This window comes from Pteronotus mesoamericanus, unplaced genomic scaffold (assembly GCF_021234165.1).
Source record: "Pteronotus mesoamericanus isolate MK-2021 breed Mesoamerican mustached bat unplaced genomic scaffold, CSHL_Meso_final contig_2, whole genome shotgun sequence".
Taxonomy (NCBI): domain Eukaryota; kingdom Metazoa; phylum Chordata; class Mammalia; order Chiroptera; family Mormoopidae; genus Pteronotus; species Pteronotus mesoamericanus.
In genome coordinates, this window is record NW_026555084.1 from 1,809,771 (window position 1) to 1,832,432 (window position 22,662).

The window sequence follows — 22,662 nt, forward strand, 5'->3', positions numbered from 1 at the left end:
TCCCCAGTACTACTTATAGCGCTACCAAATTTGAACTAACCTGAATGTCCAACACCAGGGGATTGGTTAAATAAATGTCCTGTCATCCAAGTGACGAAATAGTATGCAGCAATGAAAAATAGGTTGTAGACTATTTAGTGATATGGAGAGATGTTATGTTCTAATAATATTACTCAGAGACACAGGCTGCAAGATACTGTAATTGGCAAGGTGGTGGGTGAAGTACGTATGTTCATGCATGTGTATGAAATCTGAAAATAAATATAACGAACTGTCAATGATAATCTCTGCATGGAGAACTGGATGTGGTTTTTGGCATCATTGTCTTTCTATAGTTTCTGATTTAAGAAGAGAAAAGCAGGTAATTTGCTTTTGGGATTCAATGCAAAAGGCCAGCAAGAGGCAATGTAGTGGAGATACAGAGACCCGGATTCAAATCCCAGCTTTGCTTCTGAATAACTGCCAACCTTCTCACCTGATTTAAGTTTTCTCAGGTGCAAGTGGGAATGACACCACTTGGCTCACTGATGGCTGCAAATGTTCACTGAGGGAACCGGTGTCCCCAACATAAATCATTTCACACGGAGCACAGAGGTGCGCTCAGCAGCTATTGGTTGTTGTGGAAGAGTCAATACACCTTTGATACATATCACTGCCCCTGCGTTTGCGATGTTCCTTGTCCCCTTCAGCAGCCGGCAGGCAGGGGAGATGGGGGAGGTGAGGGTCACAGTGAAGGAGGGCAGCAGGGGGGTCACTGGGTACCGACGCCGATGGGACAGCCTGGCCTTGCCATCAGCAGCTGATGGTCAGAGAGGCTGCGAGTCCCATGACGAGTCCACAGCTGGTCTGGGCCGGGGCCTGGCTTCCAACCCCTGTTCCGCCCGTGCCGATCCTTGGGGTGTCCTTCCTTAGAAGTGTGTTTGGAGGAGTGCTTGCCCGCGTCTCCCTGGGCCCTGGGTTTTCCCGTGGCGGTCGGGCCGGCCTCCGGAGGCCCAGCCATGTTTCTGAGCTCACAAGCCTCAGGTTGCTCATCTCCTGCTGCTCGTGGACGGCTTGTGGTTTCTGCGGGGAGAAGTGATGTGATGTGGAAAATGGAGAGCCCACGCAACGGATGGCGAGGATGACCAGGATGCACACTGGGCCCCAGGGGACGGGAACTGGCAGGGAGGCTGCTTTCGAGCACAGGTTTTACCAGGTGCTTTTACCTTGGGGGTCTCCTTTTATTTGGGGCAATATCTGGGGAGCGAGGACAGACCTGCCCCTCTTTTGGGTGCTCAGCAGGCAGCTTGGGGTCCTGGCGCCCACCTGGGGGAACGCCCAGGCCTCCCCCGTCCAGGCTGCGTTCAGCCAGGGCCCCCACTGCTGGCCTCGACTCTCGGGGGGTGGAGGATTGTGTGGGGAAACGGGTGGGGGGGGGACAAGGAGCCAGAGACAGGAAGCCCACGGGTCTGAATTGGCTGCCGCTGCACCGCAGGGCCGTGTGGGGAGCAGACAGCTGATTCTCAATCCTCATTCTGCTTCTCAATATGGCACAAGAACACCTCAGAGGGCAGCCAGGTGTGCTGGGCTTCAGTCTCCTCATCTGTAAAATGGGGACATGCCTTCTGAGTGTTGCTTTGAGGACTGAGTACCAGGCATTAGCACGTGCTCAGCGGTGAGAATGGGATTCCCGTGAGGAGCTCAGGAGCCTGAGGGTGGCCCCCCGCTGGGGTGGCCTCCTCCCCAGGCTCCTGGACCTTTCCTGCCCCCCCTCCCCCGCCCCGTTCTCCTTTCCACAGGAGCTTGGCTTCTTGGGTTCTTCTCCTTTCCACACATAAAACATGGATACCTGCTGAGCACCAGGGTTTCCAAGAGCCTGATGGGGTGGGAATGGGCCGGGATAGGGAATCAGGGGACTTGGGCCCCGTCGGCTTCTAGCTTAAACTCTCTGTGTGACAGTTTCCTTACCTGTAAAAGAGGGATAAAAAATCACAGGCTTTCTAGCTATTGCCTACAGATGTTTCTCTGTGCAGTGAGCCTCCTGTCCCACCGGGAGACAGGGCTCAGGAGGGCTGTCTCAGTACTTTGGGGACGGCCACGGGGCTGGCTTCCCCATCACCAAGTGTGAGCTTTGGCGAAGTTTGGCCCCACTGGTACATCTGGGTTGCTTTTTGGCTTCTGGGTGACCTGGTGGCTGGAGAAACGTAGACCAATTGCGCTCTCTGGTGGCCATCTATTTAAAAGCAGGGAGCAGCACGGAGAGCCTGCGGTGACTGAGGTTCAGGGCTGGCCGAGGGTTTCTGAGCCCCTGTAAAAGGCCGGTTCCCAGGACGAACTGCAGCTTCAAGGAGCAGGTGCACCCCTAAAGAGAGACACCCCAGCTCCACGGCGCTGGAGATGGTGGACACTGGATTGAAGATGAAGTGAAATGTCTTAAAAAGCGGCAGCAGCCCTGATCTGGATTCGAATGCGACTCTTCCAGTTAAATTTTCTTTCTTCCTCTTCCTTTTTTTTCTTTTTTAAAGATTTTATTTATTTTATTTTTAGAGAGAAGGGAAAGGAGAGAAAGTAGGCGGAGAAACATCAATACGTGGTTGCCTCTCGCGTGCTGGCTACTGGGGACCTGGCTCACAACCCAGGCCTGTGCCCTGGCTGGGAACCACCCTGGCAACCCCCTGGGTCACAGGCCGGCGCTCAGTCCACTGAGCCACACCAGCCGGGGCCAGTTACATTTTCTGAGTGCCTTGGTGGTGTTTAATCCTGAGCCTCTGTTTGCTCACCGGTAAAATGAGGGTCGAACCAGGGTCACCTCCTTCAAAGGACTGTTGCAAAGACCTAAGGAGACAGTAGAGTAAATGCTCTGAAGTGATGCTGAGCAATAATTCCTTCTGCGATTGATTCAGCAAATGCTAGTTGTTGTCACAGTGGCAGTAGTTCCAGGCCGTGCAGGGCAGGGACAGCCACAGGTGTTGAGGCTCACACCTCGTGATTTTGCCACCTTTGCACTGTGTCCATAGTCTCGTTTACTTGTAATTTTTTAATTGGCACTCACTTTTGCACAGCCCCCCAAAAGCAAGGGCATTCAGTCCTGAGGAACTGTTTCCTTGGCAACCAGAGGCAGGGCCGCCCTGGGTTCGGAAGGAGCAGCAGACAGGTTAGGATATCACGTAGGGAGGGCAGAGACCAGCTGGAAGGCCCTAGGCTTCTCTCGGTTCCTCCTTAAGCCAGAAAGGTGGGAGGAAAGCAAGCAAACTCCCACGCCACACTAGAGAGGAAGCTAAAAATGCCCCTTCCCCAGGAGAGGAAATGTGGTCCCCTAGGTCACAGTGAAGTGTGAGTGGGGCAGATATGAGCTCTGCCTCAAAGGCAGAGGATGGAAAACCCAAAGCAAGGGGTCTCTGTCTGCTTACAGAGAGGGTGAGGGATCCCCCGGGGAGGGAGCTAGAGGTTCCCCGGACAAAAACCAGGCTTAGGGGCAGGCAGGTCTGATTCCGGACCAGTCCTGCGGATCACGGCCCTGCAGGTGTCACTCAGCTCTGCAGAACGAGAGGGCTGGAGGAAGTGACCGCTCAGGGTCCCGGACAGCCCTACACCAGGAAAGAGTGAGCCACCAGATAGGCCCTTCCTCTCCCTGCATCGCCCCGCCCTGGGCGCTCTGAAGGCGATCGCGCACCCTTCCTGGGTATCATGAGCTGGTTTGGGACAGGTCTCGCTCACAGTGGCAGAGGCAGGTCAGTGCTGGACACACGGCCCCGGCCTCCTGGGTCCTGGGGGCCATCATTGCACTGCGGGGGGACTTCCCGAGCCGGGGCGTGGACTGCGCAGTCTGACGTTGAGCTGAGCCAAAGACAGACAGTGACCACGTGGATGAAGGTCACGAGGCTGGAAGTGGACAGAGCTGGCCCCTTGCAGTCAGGTGACGAGGGGCCGTCAGGAGCTCCCCACGCCTGGGTTCCCACGTCAGCGTGGCTGGGGTCCTCCTGGGATCCGCTTGAGGATCACAGGATGGGATGCCAGGGTGAGTGGCAGCTGTACTTGTATTGTTTTGTCATCACTAGTGCCACCGGCATTGTTGTCACTGCCCCAGGCCCCTCACAGACTTAATACAACAACTCGGGCTTCCTACAAAACTCGCGGATACCAATAATTTTCAGAAAGCAACCCTCAGAAGCATTATTACCACACGCTGTTGAATGGGGAGCTCAGAGTTACGGAATTCTTAGCGGCTAAGGCAGACATGGTCTTGGAACCTGGGCGTTTTGTCTGGGCTCGGGGGGAGGGGCGGGGGTCGCCCAGCTGCTCAGTTACTTGGGGACACTCCTCTGCCCACGTGAACTTTCCCTGTCCCTTTGGCAAGTGAATCCAGCCAGATTCCAAGCCTCTGGGAGCCACCTCCTCGCCTCAGGGGGCCCACGGCGCAGCCAAAACCCCACCCACCCCCGCAACAGGACTTTCCGACTGCTGAGGAAATCGGAAGCTGGACCAGCACTAGGTCGGAGGCTTGGTGAGGGGACGTGGGGGCCGCTGGGAAGGGGTGGGGTGAACGAAGGTGACTGTAGGGGCTCAGATGTCCTGAGCACAAGAGGTAGCCCAGGGCAGGGGCTCAAAGCCAAGCTTACACCTGGTCACCTGGGTTCGGAGCCCAGCCTTCCTACTTACCAAGTGCACGAGGTGAGTCACTTCCTGCCTCTGTGCCTCAGTCTCCCCCTCTGGATCAAAGCTGTACCCTCCTCCTAGGGCTGCTATCAAGAAGTACAAAGTTAATTCTTGCCACGTCTCTAACACTGTGCTGGAGAAACTCAGGGCGGATACACCTGAGCTGTTGTGATGATTACCCCTTATCCCTCACTGTCCCCAGGGACTGAGGCTCTAAGGGAGCATCGGCCTGAGGGCCCTCGATGGCCCAAGCTCTGAATCCCACGTTGCCGTGCCCTCAGAACCCACCCAGTGCCAGTTTCCTTCCCACATGAGTCCCCAGCCTCCCGCCAAGATCTCCCCTCCCCACAGGGAACCTGCAAGTGTGGAGGCAGCCTCTGTCCCCAGGCTCTCGTCCTGGCCCAGGGAGCTCTTTGCCACCCTTGGGCCTCATCTGAGGAGCCTGGGAAAAGCCGACCCTCTGACCTGGGGACAGATCCCAAGGCGGGGCCACCCGTTCCCTGTACCTCTGCCCCTGCTTTTCCTCATTCTTCAGCATTTGGCTGAGTGGTTTTCATCATGTTACCAGAAGGGGAGAAAGGCGTGTGGAACTATCCACTGAGCGGATCACATGAGGAACATTCTAGAAGACTTTCCCAGTGTCCCCGTACCCCAGCAGGTAGCCCCTAAGAAGTGGGAGTCGTGCAGATTTCTGGGGCTGATAGGAACGAGGTGGGCCAATTTCCGTTAGGGCGGGTTGGAGCCAAGCCCTGCCCCGCCCCGCCCTGCCTACCCGGTGTCCCCTGGTGCCCGCCCCTGGGCCAGTCTGGGGTGTCCCGAGGCTCAGTCGGATCCAGAATTAGGCAACAAGGCTTACTTGAGCCATAAAACCATTTTTTATTGTCAATAAGAAATAGCCACACTTTGGAGATGATCAGCTAGAAAAAAAGACTGGTTGTTGCATTAAAAAATATCAAATACGGAACTGTGAACCAACAATTAAAAAAAAATTTATAAGGCTTTTTCTACGAAGGTCTAGGACTTAGGAAATGAGGCCATCTGGTGTGACGAATACTTTTCCAGTGAATCCCTAAGAAGCCAGGTCACGGTGCTGCTGAGGACGCTGGCGGGGGTGGGGGTGGGGTGGCTGGCGCGGAGACTGCGGTCTCGCTGGTTCCTCCTGCAGCCCAAAGTCAGCATGTGGCGTCCTCACCCACCACCTGGGGCCTGGCCCAGGTCACGTGTGTCTGGCCCCACCGAAGGCCCGGGGCCGAGCCTGCTTCCTCTGAGTGAGGCAGTTGATAGGCATTGGCGTCCCACTGTCTCTCCTGTTCTGGAAACTGCCCCCTGGCTCCCCCGGCGCAGCCCTGGCCAGGCAGGCGTCACAGGTCGGAGGGCGGGAAGTCGGGGATCTGCTTGATGTCCTCAGAGGCTTTGCTGGCCAGCTGGTGGGAGAAGAAAAGCAGCAGCACCAGCTCAAGGTGAGATTCTCCTCTGCGCTTACGCGGGGCTCCCCAGCCTCGATCGCGAGGGCCTTGACTGGACCCCTGCCCCAAACCCCGCGTGCAAGGGCCGCCCTGACCCTGGGCGTGGCCAGAGGCTTCGCTGCTTCACAGGGCCGAGCGAACTGGGGGGCAGGCCGCTCCCCGAACCCCGGAGCCCGCGGAGAACCTCCCGAACAGAGCCGAGGCGGCTGGCGTGGGCCTGGCCCCGCGCACGCGCAGTGACCCGCCATTGCCCTGGTGCCAGAGTTCTGGTTTCATAGCCCGAGGATCCCAGGCGACGGCGGCGCCTTCTTTATCTTGAAAGAACACAGGTAAGTAAGCATAGCAGATGGCGCTTGAACAGTCGGGGCTTTGAAACCTTTTTTTTTTTTTTTTTTTTTTTTTAGAGAGGGGAAGGGAGGGAGGAAAAGAGGGAGAAAAACACCCCTGTGTGGTTGCATCTCGCGCGCCCTCTACCGGGGACCCGGCCTGCAACCCAGGCCGGCGCCTTGACTTGGAATCCAACCAGTGACCCCTCGGTTCGCAGGCTGGCGCTCCATCCCTGAACCACACCAGCCAGGGCCGACACGAGCTTTTAATGAGTAGGATTTTGAGATGTAAGTTGAATATAAAAACTCTTTCCAAATAATTAAAAAGCGTCTTCAGTTCCCAAAGACAGCTGCCGGCGTGGCTCTGACAGGCACACCAGAGGGCATTTTGGGCAAAGGACAGTTATGGGTTCTGAGTCCCAGGAGCCTGCACGTCCCTTTGGCACAGCCCACCTGGGGTCTGTCCCACTCAGAGGAGGGACCAGGGCCCAAGAAGAGAACTTGGCCAGCGTCCCAACCCTTGGGGCCCGACCCTGCGTCCCTGGTGATTGCACACGCGTGTGCAAACATGCACGTGCACACCCCTTCCTCCCCTCCGGTGCCCTCTTCCCTCTCCAACCCTCGCCCCCACCCCGTCTTCTCCCCACCAGGGTCCTCACCATGGTCTTGAAGAACTGATTCACCTTCTTCCGCGTGAGCGTCTTCTTGTCGCCTTCCATGCCAGGGAGGAAGGTCTGGCTGAGGCGGAAGGACGAGCTGCCGTCGTCTGTCCCCGGCACACCTGCCACGGAGAGCGTGAGGGCTGGAGGGAGAGCAGAGAGCGGGTGGGGCCAGGCAGGCAGAGGACAGGTATTGCCTCAGGGACGGGAAGGGTGACTTGAGGGAGGCAGACGGGAGACAGGCACAGGGACAGAATCTGGCGAGAGTGGGCCAGGGAGCCAGGTGGGGGGCGGCGGCCCGTGTCCTGCCCTGCGGGGCTGTGCAGCTGCCCTCTCGGGGGGCGGGGAGTGCTCGCCAGGCCCCCAGACAGCGGACGGCCCGCCCCCTCCTGGGCCTCTGGGCGGCAGCGTTGGGGCTGAGGTGGGGGAAGGCCCCTGACTTTCTCAGGGGACAGCACCTTCCCCTCCCAACACCCAGAATCTCATTTTCCCTGAAAACAGGGACCAGTGGGGACAGCTGGTGGTTACGCCCCTGGGTTGGAGTCACACAGGTCGTTGGTTTTTGTTTTTTTAGGATTTTATTTATTTACTTTTAGATAAAGGGGAAGGGAGGGAAGAGAGGGAGGGAAACGTCAATGTGTGGTTGCCTTTCGTGTGCTCCCTACTGGGGACCTGGCCCACAACCCAGGCACGTGCCCTGGCTGGGAATCGAACTGGCGACCCTTTGGTTCGCAGGCCGGTGCTCAATCCACACCAGCCAGGGCAGACCCTCGGTTTTGACAGCGGCCAAATGGGGGTAAGAACACAGCCCCGCCAGCGCGTGGTGAGGCCCACTTGGAGGACAAGAGTGCACGGGCTGGGTGCTCGGGCAGACACCCCCTCCCCACGAGGCTCTCCTGCCTGGTGTGACGGGCAGCGCTAGAGTCCCGGCTCCCGGGCACAGGGCCCGCGTCTGAACCCAGCCTCCGCGTGGCCAGCGGGTGACAGGCAGGTCACCGGTACCCTCAGTGCCTCCATCTCCTCAGCCGTACAGCGGGGCTATCGATATCACTGGCTACCTAGGTGGGCGCTGAGGTCTGAGTAACGCAACGAGGGGACGCCGTTAGCCCAGGGTCAGGCACTGGCCAGCACTCCGGATGCAGCGGATGTCCCCGCTGTGGTCCGCCTGCCGTGTCCTGGGGACAGCGCCTGTCTGCTTGCTTCTATCTGCCCTCCCTGTCGGCACAGACAGCGTGGCAGAGTGGCGGACGCCAGAGACAGCTGCAGGACACACGGATGCTCTTAGGCGTGCCAGGACCCCGGCGGGGGCCACAGGGTCCCCTCTATAAACTAAGAGGCGTTGTCTGGGCGCTGCTAACCTCGCCGGGCACTGAACGAGTGACCGGGGGATGTGCAGCATCCACTCTGCACCTCTAAGATGCAGTGGCAATTTTTGTAAGTTCCAGAAAGTTTTCCAGGTCCCTAAAGCAAACACGGAGCTCAGGGACACACTAGGGACCAACTTCTGGCCTCAGCGGAGTCCTGGCTACTGAGAAAGCAAGGCCACCTGGTGTGATGAATGCACGCCCAGTGAACCTCGAGGTGCAGAGTGACAGCAGGCCTCTGCCCCGGCTCCTGGCAGGGCGTGCTCGGGGTGGGGACCGCGCAGAGGGCAGGGTGGCTCTGAGCGAAGCCCCCTTTGCCGCACAGACCCCCGCCCCCCACCCCCCAAGCTGGCGGCGGCTGGGCGCGCACCTGGGATGGTGGGCATGGACTGGCTGGCAAAGCTCATCTGCGAGAGGACGGACGTCCTGGACGGCACGGCCGCGTGCTCCGAGAGGTTGGTGTCGCTCATGAACTCGTGCTTCCTGGACAGCTGGATGAACACACAACACACCCCCCCACACACACACAGAGACTTAGCGCGAGGCAGCTGGGGGCCCGCGCCGTTATTGGTGAGGGTTTGGCGAGACTTCTGAGCACCTGGCGGCCAAGTTCATTCTTTCTGTTCTGCGTCTTTCCACGCCGGCCTCCCCTGCGCAGGTGCGCAGGTGCGCAGGGCTGCGTGCTATACGCCTCCCGGGTCACCGGGGGGTCGCGGGGTCTGGCTGTACTGCCAATGACGCCCCCTGGAGCTGTGAACCACAGAAATCTTATTCCCGCCCCCCCGTCCTCAGCCCCAAGTCACCTCTGAGGCCTATGGGGAAGTCTGTGGCGGTCCCTTTCTCACCGGGAGGCGTCTCCGTGGGCCCCTTGCCCTTTCACCTGGCTCCCCTCCCCCTTCCAGGCTCCCAGAACATCTTCAACAAACCTCTTTCCGGGGTGTGTGTGTGTGGGGGGGGGGAGTTGGACTTAAGCCCAATGGTACTGAGTCTCATATTAAATAGTTATTCGTTTATAAGATAAGAAGTCCTCCAGTCAAGGCAGTGCCTGCATCCCCAGCTGGGCTCCCGCTCCACTGGGGAGACCTGTTGGAGTCCAAGATCTCAGTGGTTATAGAGGGGCCCAGGGCCCAGGGACGGAGGGCAGGACATGCAGAGTCAGCTGGCCCAGCACCGGGAGGGCTGCTGTCTTTTCAGTGCATGAGGCAGGCGCTTCGCCCTGCTTCGCAAAGCCCCTGTGATGGCAGAAACACGCAGGGGCTGGAGTGCGGCGGCCTGGGGTCGAATCCCGCCTGCGCTGTGTCCGGGCTGCGCCAGCCTCACCACCAACGCGGGGAATGGAACCCGGTGACTGTGCCTGGTGCACAGCGGGCTGCTGAGTGCGTCGCTCACCCGCTTCAGGTCCGACTCGGCAGCTGCCTTCTCCTCGGCGAACACCACGCTGCTCCTCTTAGCCCTCTTCTTGGACCTCCGCATCTTGACCTCCGGCAGAGTGCTCCCCGGTGAGATGGGCTCGTCCTGCTCCGCCCTGGGGGTCCTGGGGGCTGCCAGCTCCAGGTCGAAGCTGGGGGCCAGGGGGACAGCAGCAGAGACTGCAGTTAGAGCGGCAGTGGGACTGGCTCAGAGGGACCCGGGCTGACAGGGTCGGGAGAGAGACCAGTGGACCTGGCAGAGTTTGGGGGGCCACCTGCTTAACTGACAAACATTTGAAATACAAAGACTGGCTGGGGGCGAGAAGGGAAAACTGGTTAAAATTGTGGATCTGGATTCAAATTCAGACACTGCCACCTTTTAGCTAGACAACGTTGAGCCAATCGCTCGATATCTCTGAGCCAGTGTTTCCTTTGCAGGAAACGAGTGTTGGCGGGGACCTTGCAGAGAGGTGACGAGAGGCGGTCTGAGGGCCCTGCCACACCCGTGGCCCACGCAGAGAGCTCACCCGCAGCAGCTGTTACTGGGGTGGCTGGCAGGTGCCTGGTGGCGCAGAGGGCCCCGCAGAGGCCCTGGGAGGTGAGTGCGGGAGGAGGGGCTCTGCGACGGGCTGTAGGTCCTCAGGAAAAGCCACCCTGCCTCTCAGGCCTCAAGCGAGCCCGAGGACAGCCCCGGGACGGCAGCCCACAGGGTGGCAAGAGGCTTTCACCCAGAAGGGCAGAGGGGTGGTGGCAGGCGGCCCTGCGGCAGGGCGGCTGCTTTGCCGGGGTGCGGCTGGGGTCCTGGGGCAGGGTCTGACCTCTCCGAGGGGGTCTTGCTGGGCGTGCTGCAGTCCGAGTTCATGGACGCCATGGAGATGATGGACATCTGCCGGTAGGAGCGCAGCATCGACCGGGGGCGGCCCACACGCCGGTCCTCAAAGTCGGGCTGCAGGGAGAGAATGGGGTGATTGGCGGCCGGGCCCCACAGGTAGCGGGGCTGGGCTATCGGGCCTCCCCTGCTGCCCCTCCCCCGCTGGGCCAGGCTGCCCTCCTGGGTGGGGCGAGGACTGAGAGCACTCGGGATGGAGCTGAACCAGCCATGGAGACCGAGGGCGAGATTTCAGGCCTGGCCCTCGGAGCCCCGTAACACCAGCTCGGCTTCCCTGGAGGGGTGGTGGGCTGGAGGTCGATGTCCCATGTGACCAGTGATTCGTCCAACTGCGGCTGGGTAAGGAAGCCCCCAGGAGCATTCTCAGGTGAGCTTTCCTGGAAGGGGATCCTGCATCCACCAGCCAGCAGGGGAGGCAGGGTGCTTTTGGGGCTTCCCAGACCTCTCTCTGTGTGTCGGTCCATTTGGCTAGTCCTGGTTTGGGAGGGGAGTCTTGGGGACTTTGCCCCTTGGCCGGGGGAGTGTGACTAACTCTGGAGCTAACATGGGCACCGCAGTGGGGCGCCACGCAGGGAGAGGCAGCCTGCGCAGGGGACAGCTCCTGCACCAGAAGCCGGGGGACCTGAGTTCGCCTCTGCGCTCCTCCGCGGACTCCCTTGCCCACTCTGGGCCTCAGTGTTCCCACCTGGGTTGCCATTTTGTGACTGCACTTTCAGGGGAAGAGGACAGAGAAGACGTTGCTGTGAGTGCCAGGCCAGTGGCCTCTGTTGGCCATGGAGCTCACAAGTGGCCAAATGCGCTGGCTTTGGAGGCAGCAGAGCTGGGTGCACACTCGGACCTGTACTCGCTTGCTCTGCAGCCTTTCACGAGTTGCTTAACATCTCTGACCCGGAAGAGATGCACGAGGTTCAGACCTCCTGCCTCACAGGCTTGTTGTGAGGATGAAATGACCTAGTAGATGTCAAGCGCTTAGATCAGACATGGCACGTAGTAGGTGCTTCCTCCGTGTAGCTTTATTAGTACAGCCCCTTCAAGCGCTTACATCAGACAAGGCACGTAGTAGGTGCTTCCTCCATGTAGTTTTATTATTAGCACAGCCCCTTGAGTGCTAAGGGCCCAATTTACAACTGATGTTTGTCTGGAGGGTGACTTTTGAGGGGTTGGGTTTACGGAAGCTTCCTCTGAAGCATGCACTCCCGTGCTGCTGGCCACCAGGTCCTTCTCAAGGGCAGGTTCCTTTGCTCCGGTCCCCATCATCTGCCCCTGCTCCACCCCCCCGGCCCACCCCCCACACCCCCAGGGGCCTCCGTACCATCTCTCTGACACCATACTCCTTTTCCACCTTCATTTTCAGGTTCTTGAAGCACTCCTCCATCCGGTCATGGAAAGGCCGCAGATTTTCTGACACCCTCTTCTCATGGATCTTAATCCCCGCTCCCAGGAAGGGGATCTGGGGAGAAAGGGGGTGGGCCGTGGGTGGGGCGCCTGGCCTCTCAGCTGGAGGGAGGCTGGAGGCCTCTCCCTGCTGGGCATTCAGGGCCGCCGAGACCTTCTCGCAGCGCCACCGGCCTGGGAAGTAGGAAAGCTGCGACCTTGGGGTGGCTCTAGGTCAGCGAGAAGGAGCCGCAGCAGCCCCTGCCCCACAGGAAGGCGGGACCCCCCAGTAGAGGCGGCCTGTTTGGAAAGTGTCCCCCTTGCGGAACCTACGGGGTGGAGCGTGGGACCAGAGGAGAGGAAACGCTGTTGCTTTGACTCACAACCTCGTCCAAGAAGTTCTTGGTGGTGCAGAAGGGGAAGTGTGGGGGTCGGGAGATGGGAGGGGGAGGGCTGAAAGGAAAGGGGGGCGGGGGCACAGCCTCGTCGTACAACACAGCGACCCAGCGGCACCTTACGCGGCTGAAGGACACACAAGTCCGTGTCGTGGCCTGAAGTGGCCGACGGGAGTGAGAGAAGTGGTGGAGGAACGAGGGAGGAGGAGGTGACTGATGGGAGGCCGGTAAGTTCCTCCTCACCAACCGAGGAGGTCAGAGGGGACTGCAAACAGTGGACACAAGGCAGCAGCTGAACCACGGGGGCCACTACAAGAAGGAAGAGCCGGGAAAGTACCGTGGCTTTGGGGAAGCAAAAGGAGGCGGTGAAGGGGTAGGATACAGGTCATCTTGAAGAAAAAAAATAATGTTTCTGTGATTGGTGACATAAAGGTGTCACCTTCTTTGGTGGGCTCCTTCCAAAAACAAGAAGGAAAAACAAACAAACAAGCAAACAAACCAGAAACCTTCAGAGTTAGGAGATCCCTGAACCTAACACACAACATGTGGCAGGTGGAGGAGGATGTAACTGACACTCCTGAGCAGAGGGGGGCGCTGGCGAGCAGAAGGGGCCAACCTCCCTGTAGGAAGCCAGGAGGGGCTGGGGAACTGGAGGCTCCAGGCGCCTCAGCAAAGCTGAGTGAGAGGCCACACGCCGAGGGGCGGATCGAAGGGCTGTGACTGGAACAGCTGGACCTGCCAATCTATAATTAAGAGGGAGCAGGCCCGGTGATGTCCAGCGCTGTATTCTGTGGCCTGGCACACACTGGACGGACCCAGGGATACAAGCTGTAGGAATGAATGGAATGGACGAGGGGGAGGTAATTGGCTGTGTGTAATAATGTAAAAAGGCTGCATTCCCCAGGAGCAGGGCAGCCTCTTTTCAGGGTGCCTGGATTCGGGGTGGGAGGGACAGGGCCCAGGGCAACCCCCTTTTCAGTTGAGTGGGCCTATACCCTAGTGGCCAAGCAAGGTGGCAGCCGCTGGGGAGAGGGCGGCCACCAGGGGGCGCTGTTGGAAGAGGCCCCGCTGACTGCTTTTGGAAGCTGTAACATCTACTTGCAAAGCCTCCTTATTTCTCAGTAGTGCCTCTCCCTTCGCTCCGGGGTTTTGGTAGACCTTCCTGAGAGGGCACAGCCTGGTATCAGCTGTGCTGGAGTCAGAGGGGCCGGCTCTGGGCGCGGTGCACCCAGGAGGCGATAAAAGGGGCCCGGGGGTGGGGGGACCCCGGGCGGTGATAGGGTGTGAGCGTTAGATACCCAGCATCTGAACAAACTGGTGCGAGCGCCGCCCTCCCTGGGGCTCCCCAGAATGATCAGACAAAGGGGACCCGTGGAAGCCTGGCCTTCCTGCTTCCCAAGTTGTGGGGGTGGGGGAATATCATTACATGAATATTTAAGGGCATGATGGCCTCGGAAGGCTGGGGACCTTGGGGGTGTTTGGGTTTCAGGAGGCACAAGGTAAGAGGGGGAGAAAATTGCAGACATGCAGGACGCGTTCAGGAGAGCACTTCTGGGCAGTGCGGGGTGTTCCTCCCTTTCTAAGCCTTGCTCTGCACAACTTGGTAGAGGCAGAGAAGGACTTGAATTAGGAATCCTTATTTTAAGAAAAGAGGCTGCACCCAGTGTTTCTCACTCCCTCATTTCCCTAGAGTAATGAAAGCTCCCCACCGCAATTGCTGCTTTGCTTTGCGTGGTGACTGGTGAGAAGGGGCGAGGTGGGGGCACAGGCAGCTGCAGACAGCTGCCCCTGCGCACTCCCGGCCTCCAGCTGCCAGCGGTGCGCTGGGGGTGGGGGGCCCAGGGGCGGGGCGGGACTGGAGGAGGGGCTGCGGCAGGCCCGGAGGAGCCTGGTCCCCCAGAGCCTCTGGGGGAGGCGTCTGGTGGATTGTTCCTTTTCTAGGCTATGGGGAGACAGGGAGAGAAGGAGGGAGAGAAAACGAGAGAGAGCGAGCCAGAGAAAGGAGGGGAGGAGGAGGGAAGCAGAGAGAAGTCAGGGGGCGCAGTGCAGAGAGGGGCACAACACAGAGGGGGTGCAGAAAGGGGGGTAGGCTGGCGGGAGGGTGCAGACAGAGGCAAAAGGCAGAGAGGGAGGGACAGCAAAGAACCTTTGATGGAGGGAGAAAGAGACAGAGGCACAGAAAGAGTCAGAAAGAAGCAGGACATGGAGGGAAGGGACAGAGCACAAGGCAGAAGGGAGGCAGGGGACGAGGGTCAGCCAGAGCAGGCACGGTGGTGGGAGGGACCCTGGCTTCCAGCCCTCTGGCCCTGAGGGGCTGAGCTGACTGTGCGGGATGAAGGTCCTTCGACAAAAACCCAAGCAAACAAAAGCCTCAATTATTTCCCACACCTGACACCCATTGGCGCTCCACCTGCAACAAACTGGGTCAGCCTGAGGAGGAGGGGGGCTGGGGGCCGACACTGCCTGCTGCCTGATGGGCGTGAGCTGGGTGTGGCGGGCGAGGCCGCGGTGGGTGTGGGGGACCTGGCTCTCATTCCAGTCCCGCTGGGAGAAGCGACTGCCTGAATCCAACAACCCGTGAAGCAGTCTTAGCGACAGGCACCACAGGCCGCTGCCCGGCCCCTGTGTGGCACCCCGAGGATGCGGGGGCCCAAGTCCAGGCTCCGGGAGGTCTGCGCAGGTGAATATAGTGCCAGAAGCAGGGCTGGAAGCCAAAGGACAGGAGGACATGTGTGATCGGGCCATGACAGCCAGAGGCCAGCTGAGGTCGCAGACACGGGGAGGGGAGGGGGTTGGAGAAGGCGGGAAGGAGGGTTCGCATGGGGGATGGGCTTGGGGCGGACGGGGGCTCCGGCTTACCTGCCACGCGATCAGGTCCTTGAGGCGGCACAGCTTGTCGTGGTCCTCAGGGTGGTCCCTGGTGTACTCTTCAGTGAAGAAGGCCTGGGGAGGACGGGCAGGAGTTTGGGGTCTCCTGCTCCTTGAGTGTGGACCCCTAACCCATCTGTCTGTCACTGAGCAAGCGTCCCACTTGAGAGGGGCAGCAGTGAGGTCACAAGAATTAGATGGGGCAGGGACCCATGGTCACCTACACCGCTTGCTCTCCTTGGAGGCTCAGAGCAGCCCCCACTGGGAGTGAGCCACCGCCCGAGGGCAGCAGCCCTCCATGTGGGGTCCCTGGCCAGCGGAGTCAGCACGCCACCTCGGGACTCGTCAGAGATGCCAATTCCTGGCCCCACCCAGACCTACTGAATCAGAGCCTGGGTGGGGGGCACCTGTGTTAGTTTAAAAGCTTTGCAAGGATCCTGGTTCAAGTTCAAGAGCACTGCCCCCAGCTCAGCTCACCACCTCTGTCATTGCGTGTGATGCTGGTGCCCCTCGCTCTTCCTGGAGCTCCCGTCCTCGCTGTGTGCACACGTCCCTGGCCCTGTCTTACCAGCCCTCAAGGCCGAAGGCCTTCCAGCGGTGGCTGTGCAGGGGGCCCACGGGCGGCCAGGGCCGTTGGGCAAGAGACCGAAATGACTGCGCGTTGTATCACTGTGCTGTACTCTCAGTTTTACATCAGGGAATGGCATAGAAAAGTTCACTGCGAGGTTCACTAGAATGAGGGGCCCTTTCTCCCTCCATGTCTTCTGTCACGGAGGGTGTCAGTGACAGCCGAGTGAGGACTTCCCGTTCTATTTTACTGCCAGGAAAAACTATGCTCATTCCTGAGAAACTGGTGGTGTCCCCCAGTGAACCCTATGCCTCATGTTTCTGAGGACTTTTCCCTTTTTGCCCTGGACATCGGGAGGCTCAAAAACAAAACCGTGGCTCGGACGTGTGGGGGTTTCTGGAGGGACCGTACGACCCGGGATCCACACTGTAACTCTCAGAGTTGACCCTCTATCCCGTCTGTATTGTCACAGATTCTAGGTTTCATTTCTTCCCATTTGTAGAAGACGTTTCAAATCATCTCCTTTGAGTCACGGGTCCCCTGCTGTAGGGGTCGTTAAGAGGTGCCAGGATGTGTCCAGGCAGCTAAGGGGTCCTTGTGACCCTGCTCCTTCCTGCCACAGCACAGTGTGGCGCTGAGTGGGGAGGAGGGAGGCGCAGCCAAGCTGAGGGGTCTCTTTGGGGGCAAACAGCCCCAGCAGGATGAGCGACAGCGCTGTGCCGGGCCCCTGCTCTGTCCCCCGCCCCCAGGCCCTGGCCCGCAGAAGCCCTCACCTTCTCATACTTGGCGAAGCCTCCCATGACAGCGGGGTCCACGATCCCGTTCAGGAGCATGGACAGGGGGTTGATGGGGAGGCTTTCGTCGCTCTGGTACTGGTTGATCATCATCAGGATCTTCTCGTTGGCCGTGGACATGGTCTCGATGGCGTTCTCCAGGGGGCTGATGGTGGTCTGTTGGAAAGGGGATCACCAGAAAGAAAGGGCCATCAAAGGCCGCTTTAAAACAGATACACTCGTTGGTATGGATTTCACCTGGGGTTGGAATGCAAAGGTTCCCCAGGGGACCTGTAGCCGGCGCGGGTAACTCATGAGCTCTGGGGGCAGACAGGCTGGCTTCCTGGGGGACGGGGTTTCCCCAGGGAGGTGCAGACAGGATGTGCCGGGCACTTGCTGCTGCGCTCCAGCGAGGGTTTCCCCTCTTACTACCTGCGTGGAGCATGCGCCAGTTCAACCCCCCCTGGTGCTGCTGTGTGCCTACAATGTGTGAGCTGTCAGCAGGCGGGCCAGAGCGGCTGGTGATCCGGTCCCCCAGCCCGACCTGTAGTGGGTCCTAAACTGGTTGTTGTATGAGGTGGTCACTGTTCCCAGGTGGGCTCCGCTGAGGTGGGAAGGTAAACTAAACGCCTCTCCCACACCCCTTAGAAAGTGGCGGAAACAAGAGGCCATCAGGCCCTAGCCGTGCAGGCAGGGTTCACAAGAGCATGGAATCCGGGGTGAAAGAAGAGAACAAGGGTCTGCGAACGTTGTCTGGAAAAGACCCTGGGAGCGAGCGAGCGAGGCTCTGTGGGTGGGCTCTCTCCGCGGCAGCCGCTCAGCTCCAGGCTGCACGAAAACCAGTGGGCACGGTCGTTGCGATGACAGCGCTCACAGAGATGGGTGGCAGGAGGGGGCTGGCCCACAGCCCACAGTTTGCTGTCCCCGGGGCTAGACCAGACAAATGAAAACGGAGGGCGAATCTCAGCTCTGCTGGGTGGTTTTCTCTTTTCTAGCTGTGCAACCTTGAGCAAGTTCCCTAACTTTCCTGAGCCTCAGCTAACTCATTGGTAAAGCGAGGCTGAGAAAACCCGCTCAGAGAATAGCCGGTAGCCACCGTTACTCCTTGTAGGGGTCAGGACAGAGGACAGCAGCGGCCCTGGTGCAGGAAGGCTCACAGGCGGGCCGGGCTGCCCCCGAGGATGCGGCAAAGACTAGGGGAGATACTATGACACTGGACCCAGCGGAATAACTCTGTGTTTCACGGACTCACAGCTGTAAACCATAAAGTACAAAACACAGAGCACAGCAAGGAGACTACAAGAATGTGTAAACAATGCAGGCTGGCAGTTTGAGCCCTTATAAGGTTGTACCTGAGTGCACTGTGCCACTGCAACATTCTTGTGAGTTCATAAAGCTATGAAGCTATTGTAATCATCGGAACACGGGCATCTTTTTCCATACGAACTGTAAACCTACTTTTGCCCTCCTCTGTGTGTGCGTGTGCACGCGTGCATATATCCCTCGCTCAACCTGCTGTGAGGGGAAACGAATTATCAGGGGAAAATGCTCCGGGGACAGTTTTCCAGGGGAGAAAGCACCATCCAAAAGATGAAGCGACGTCAGTCGCTCGCAGTCAGTGGTGTTTCCTGTTTTTCAGAGGCACTGCGCCCGCACCCCCTTCTCAGATCCAGCCCCTGTTGGAGCCCCGCGAGCTGCCCCAGACAGGCATTACTATCCTGTCTTACCTCTGCCACTGATTGCTGTGGCAGTTCAGGTCCCAGCTCTGGGCCTCGGTTTCCTCAGGAGCAAAATCGTGGGGATGGACAAGAACCGGGAAGGGATTGCGAGCCGGAGACCCGTGGGCCGGCCGGGTCCAGAGAGGTCTGCCACTCGGACCGCGTGGGTTCTAATGCTAAGGACTGGCTGCAGGTGGAGCGCGTTTGCCGCGGCTCCCACCGGCCCTGCTGTCTTGCTGGGGCTCTCTCCCCGTTCCCATTCTCGCCCCTGGGCTCCAGGTGTGTGAATTGGTCGCTCTTGGCCTAAATGACCTGTAAAGTTGCTTTCAGCTCTGAAATGCCATTGCCTCCCCATCACTGTTTTACAGATGATCAGAACTAAGGCCCAGAGACCCACAGGGTTTGCCCAACAACATACAGCTTATTCACAGCCAAGTGAAATTTGCATCTCTGACCCCAGATCTGGGCTTGTTGTAAAGACTGTACGTTCTCAGTGTCAAGAACAAGACAGACCCCTCAATAAGCAGAGCCTGCCCTTGAACCCCACGAGAACACACCTCTCTGGATAGACTGTCCTGTTGTCATGGCAATACATGAAAGAACCAAGAAGGTGTAATTCATGGAACGCCGAAACGAATGCTGGGAAACGTGCTCACGCCTGGGGTGTCTGAGACACCCTGACATTCAGGGTGACTCAGCTGAGGGAGGCTGCTGGAGGTGCATCTACTGTGGTCCATTTTTTGGAGGTTTTCCCAAACCTTTCTATCAGAAGATATCAGGACAAAAGGAGCGAAACAAAAATACTTTTTCTTTCCTAACTTCAGAATCCTGAGTCCATAGAATAATAGAATGGGTCCAGATATTATGGGTGTTCTGCATATTGATCGAATGATATATATTAACTTAACAAATATTCTTGAGCACCATTTATGGGCCTGGGCATATTCTTGGCACTTGGTGATATGTTAGGGAACAAAATAAAATCTGCCTGGAGCTGATATCAGAGTAGAGTTTATATTCTAATATATTCTATGTAATGTTCTAGATATTAAAATCGATACACAGGCACATTAGATAGTCTATTAGGAGGTGGCAGGTGCTTTGAGGAGACACAATAATCGAGAGGAAGGGGGTGCAGGCAGGAGGCTCGCTGCATTGCCCACCGTCTCAGGGGGATGCCGAAGGGCGGGGGGCACCTTGCGGAGCCCCGCGGGAGTGGAGGGCACAGCCAGGGCCACTGGGTAGAGGCCACGGACTGGTAGGAAGTTTCTAATTCTTCACCTCAAAAACGGGATTAATAATAGCACATAGCTCAGGGGGCTTTGTATGAAATGCGATAATGCCGTAAAGGCTCGCCACCGTGCCTGGGACACTTGCCAAGCTTACCCTGTGCTGATCTGCTCCAAGAGTAAGAGCATGAACGGCTTCTTTCTTCCCAGGGCACCACCTGTTGTTGGGGCGGCATGGGGACAAACGGGGCGGGGGGGAGAGGGGACCCCGTCTAGGCGCCTGAGGTTGGAGTCAGACCCCACCTCATCTACTGGCGTGGCTAACCCACCAGCGCACTCTGCGCCGCAGCTCCTGCATCAGTGAAACGGGAGGAGTCATCACGTCTGCTGAGGGGCCCGGTGAGGTCAGGCGTGCGAACAGCCCAGCACGTGCTCAGGCAGTGGTTGTGGATGTCGTCACCACCATCCTCCTGTTTTCCCCAAGGTCTAGGCTATGCCTGAGAGAAGGAGGCTGGAGGGCCCCCGGGCGGCTGGGCTCCCTGAGCGGGAGCGGGCGCTGGTGCCGATAGCACGGGCAGCTCCACGACACCCATGAGACCACACCGCCCCCTGCTCCCGGCCCCAGGGCCTGAGGGGGGCCTGCAGGGTCCTCCGTGACCTGGCGTCAGACCGCTGCTCAGCCCTCGCTTGTTCTGATCCAGGCACGGGCACATCCTGGCCGCAGGGCCTTGGCGCTGGCTGTTGCCTTTGTGGGAACGCCCTTCTCTCCTCCGTCTGCGTGGACCGCTCCCTGTCTCCCTCCAGGCTTTTGCTCAGAAGCCCGTTTATCGGGGAGGCTTTCTTGGGCCACCCTATTTAAACAGCACCACTCTATCATCTTCCTCTTTCATTCATCCCCATAACGGTTATCACTGCTTGACACAGTATATAGTGTATATATTTACTTTGGTGTTTTAGTCTGTCTCCTCCATGAAAATGTAAGCTTCGTGGCAAAATCTTCTGATCTTACAACAGCGCTTGACATGTGTTAGGTACTCATGAAGCGTTTGTTGAATGGATGAGATGTCCTGAATGTGTCCCTACCTCTCAGGTGTCCTCACTGCCACCCTGACCCTTCCCCTGTATTGTGGCAGCTGGAAGGTCCTTGGCTGTCTGAGGGCGTGAAGACCCTGAAGCGTGCTGAGGAGTAAAATACATGCCCTTTGCACGAGGGCGTTCTGCCGCTTGCATGCTGGCCAGCGCTTTGCTTCTGAGGGACCTCTTCTCTGCGCGCCTCATTTTATTCAGCTGTCAAATGGGTTCACAGTGGGATTCTGCAAAGGCACCCCAAGGGGCTTCTGGGACCCGGAGGCTGTGAGGGGTGGCTGAGTGGTTGAGTTCCAGGCCCTCCGCCTCCCCCCTGCATCCCACCACAGGAGCCCCCGTTCATCAGCTTTCATCGCACCCAGGTTGCATCTGTGAGGAAAGGTTATCTGATGCTTAAGAACCTGAAAGTGGCTGATCGGGATGCTGCCCTCAGGCCCCTCCCTGTAGTGGAATCCGGGGGCCCCACAGTGGCTTCAGACAGGAGCTCCCGGGGCCGGGAGAGGGGTGCGCGGAGGCCCGAGGCTCACCTGGGACATGTGAATCACCTCGAACCAGCGCAGGATGCCCGGCAGCTTGTACGCGGTCAGGAAGGACGTTCTCTCGATCCACATCGACTACGCCACGGGGAGGCGGTGACGAGGGGAGGGGAGCAGCAGGTATCAGAGATGCTTGGCAGGGTCCCAGCCAGACCCCCAGGCCTCCCTCCCATCCACCCGAAGCCGGAACAAATACTGCAAGACCCGGAAATACACTCTCACCTTACCCCCAAGAACTCCTTCCCAACGTGGAGTTTAGGGGTTCCCTGGCCTTAGGCCCCGTGAGTTTTACCCCAGGTCTCTGAACAGTTTGCATTTTTAGGCAATACTGAATGCATCCAGCTGCACTTTCTGCGGGAGGGCCCACCGCGTGCATTAGACTCTCAAAGGGGCAGTAATCCCAAAATAAGAAGAATCAGAGTCTAAGGCAAAGAGCTGAAAGAGCCTTGAAGCCACCTCCTCCTGGCAGCCTTGGCCCTTGGCAACAGAGGACTTGTGCTAGCTTAGGAAACGACAGGGGACAGTGGGGACTGAACCCTCTGTGGCTTATAATTGGTGTCTCCTGGAGGGTTTGGTGTTCTCAACACCCCTGCTTAGCTTGAGGGGCCCTACCTTCTGCAAATGCCTCAGTGCCCCGTGGCTGAAAGGCGCATCTCACCCAAGGCCCAGGTTATATTTTGAGAGTGGAAAGGCTCACGAAATAAAACAAGCCCCACGGAAGGGACCAGGAATGGGTGTCACCGTATCAGTGGATGCGAGATGTACTTCCTTTGGCTTTGGATCAAGCCCCCGCCCACCCCCTCATCCTGAGGTTGGCAGGTGCCTGCTCGGCTTGGTAAAGGGGGCCCGGGGGAGCGCTCGGGGCTGCCGAGCGGGTGGGGAGGTACTCACGGCAAACTCGTTCTCGGGGTCGACAGTGCCCCTGCGCACCGGCCGGGAGTAGTGGAACCTTTGCACGTAGTTGGACTTATAAAAGCTGCAAGACAGGAAGAGACCGAGGCCCCTGGCAGCACCGCCGTTGCCGACGCAGAGCCTGACCGGAGCCGGCCCAGGGCGGCCCATCTGCAGGCTCCAGGCCTGGCAGCGTCCTTGCTGTGATGTGTAAAGCCAGGCTTTCCTTGCGACGCGATTTGGAAGGGAGGCCGGTTCCCCCTTCCTAGGAACACAGGAGCCTTTACTCAAGGAGCTGCAATTCTTGCCTCAATGCCCACAGTTGCCTGGGCCATCATTTCCTGTGACCTCAGCGAGGGATCTGGACACACGTAGCCTAATGTCCCAGGGGTATCTTCCAAGAACTGTTTTAGGGGTCCCAGCCTCCCCGCCACATCACTTTCTTCCTGATTCCCTAGGGAGGCTCTGCCGTCGGG

General features: G+C 58.7%; 1 protein-coding gene across 1 annotated transcript in view; it reads right to left on the minus strand.

Moving 5' to 3' along the window:
* Window positions 1-5,980: 5,980 nt before the first annotated feature.
* DOCK2 (dedicator of cytokinesis 2) overlaps window positions 5,981-22,662 on the minus strand; it is a 358,186-nt gene continuing 341,504 nt past the window's right edge. Inside the window, exons 43-52 of the mRNA XM_054568066.1 lie at window positions 22,187-22,271; window positions 21,287-21,373; window positions 16,727-16,903; window positions 15,377-15,460; window positions 12,061-12,198; window positions 10,678-10,805; window positions 9,840-10,011; window positions 8,821-8,941; window positions 7,087-7,229; window positions 5,981-6,059 (exon numbers count right to left, since the gene is read on the minus strand). Of these exons, the coding sequence (XP_054424041.1) occupies window positions 5,997-6,059; window positions 7,087-7,229; window positions 8,821-8,941; window positions 9,840-10,011; window positions 10,678-10,805; window positions 12,061-12,198; window positions 15,377-15,460; window positions 16,727-16,903; window positions 21,287-21,373; window positions 22,187-22,271 (1,198 nt within the window). The 3' untranslated portion in view covers window positions 5,981-5,996. The remainder of the gene's footprint in view (window positions 6,060-7,086; window positions 7,230-8,820; window positions 8,942-9,839; window positions 10,012-10,677; window positions 10,806-12,060; window positions 12,199-15,376; window positions 15,461-16,726; window positions 16,904-21,286; window positions 21,374-22,186; window positions 22,272-22,662) is intronic.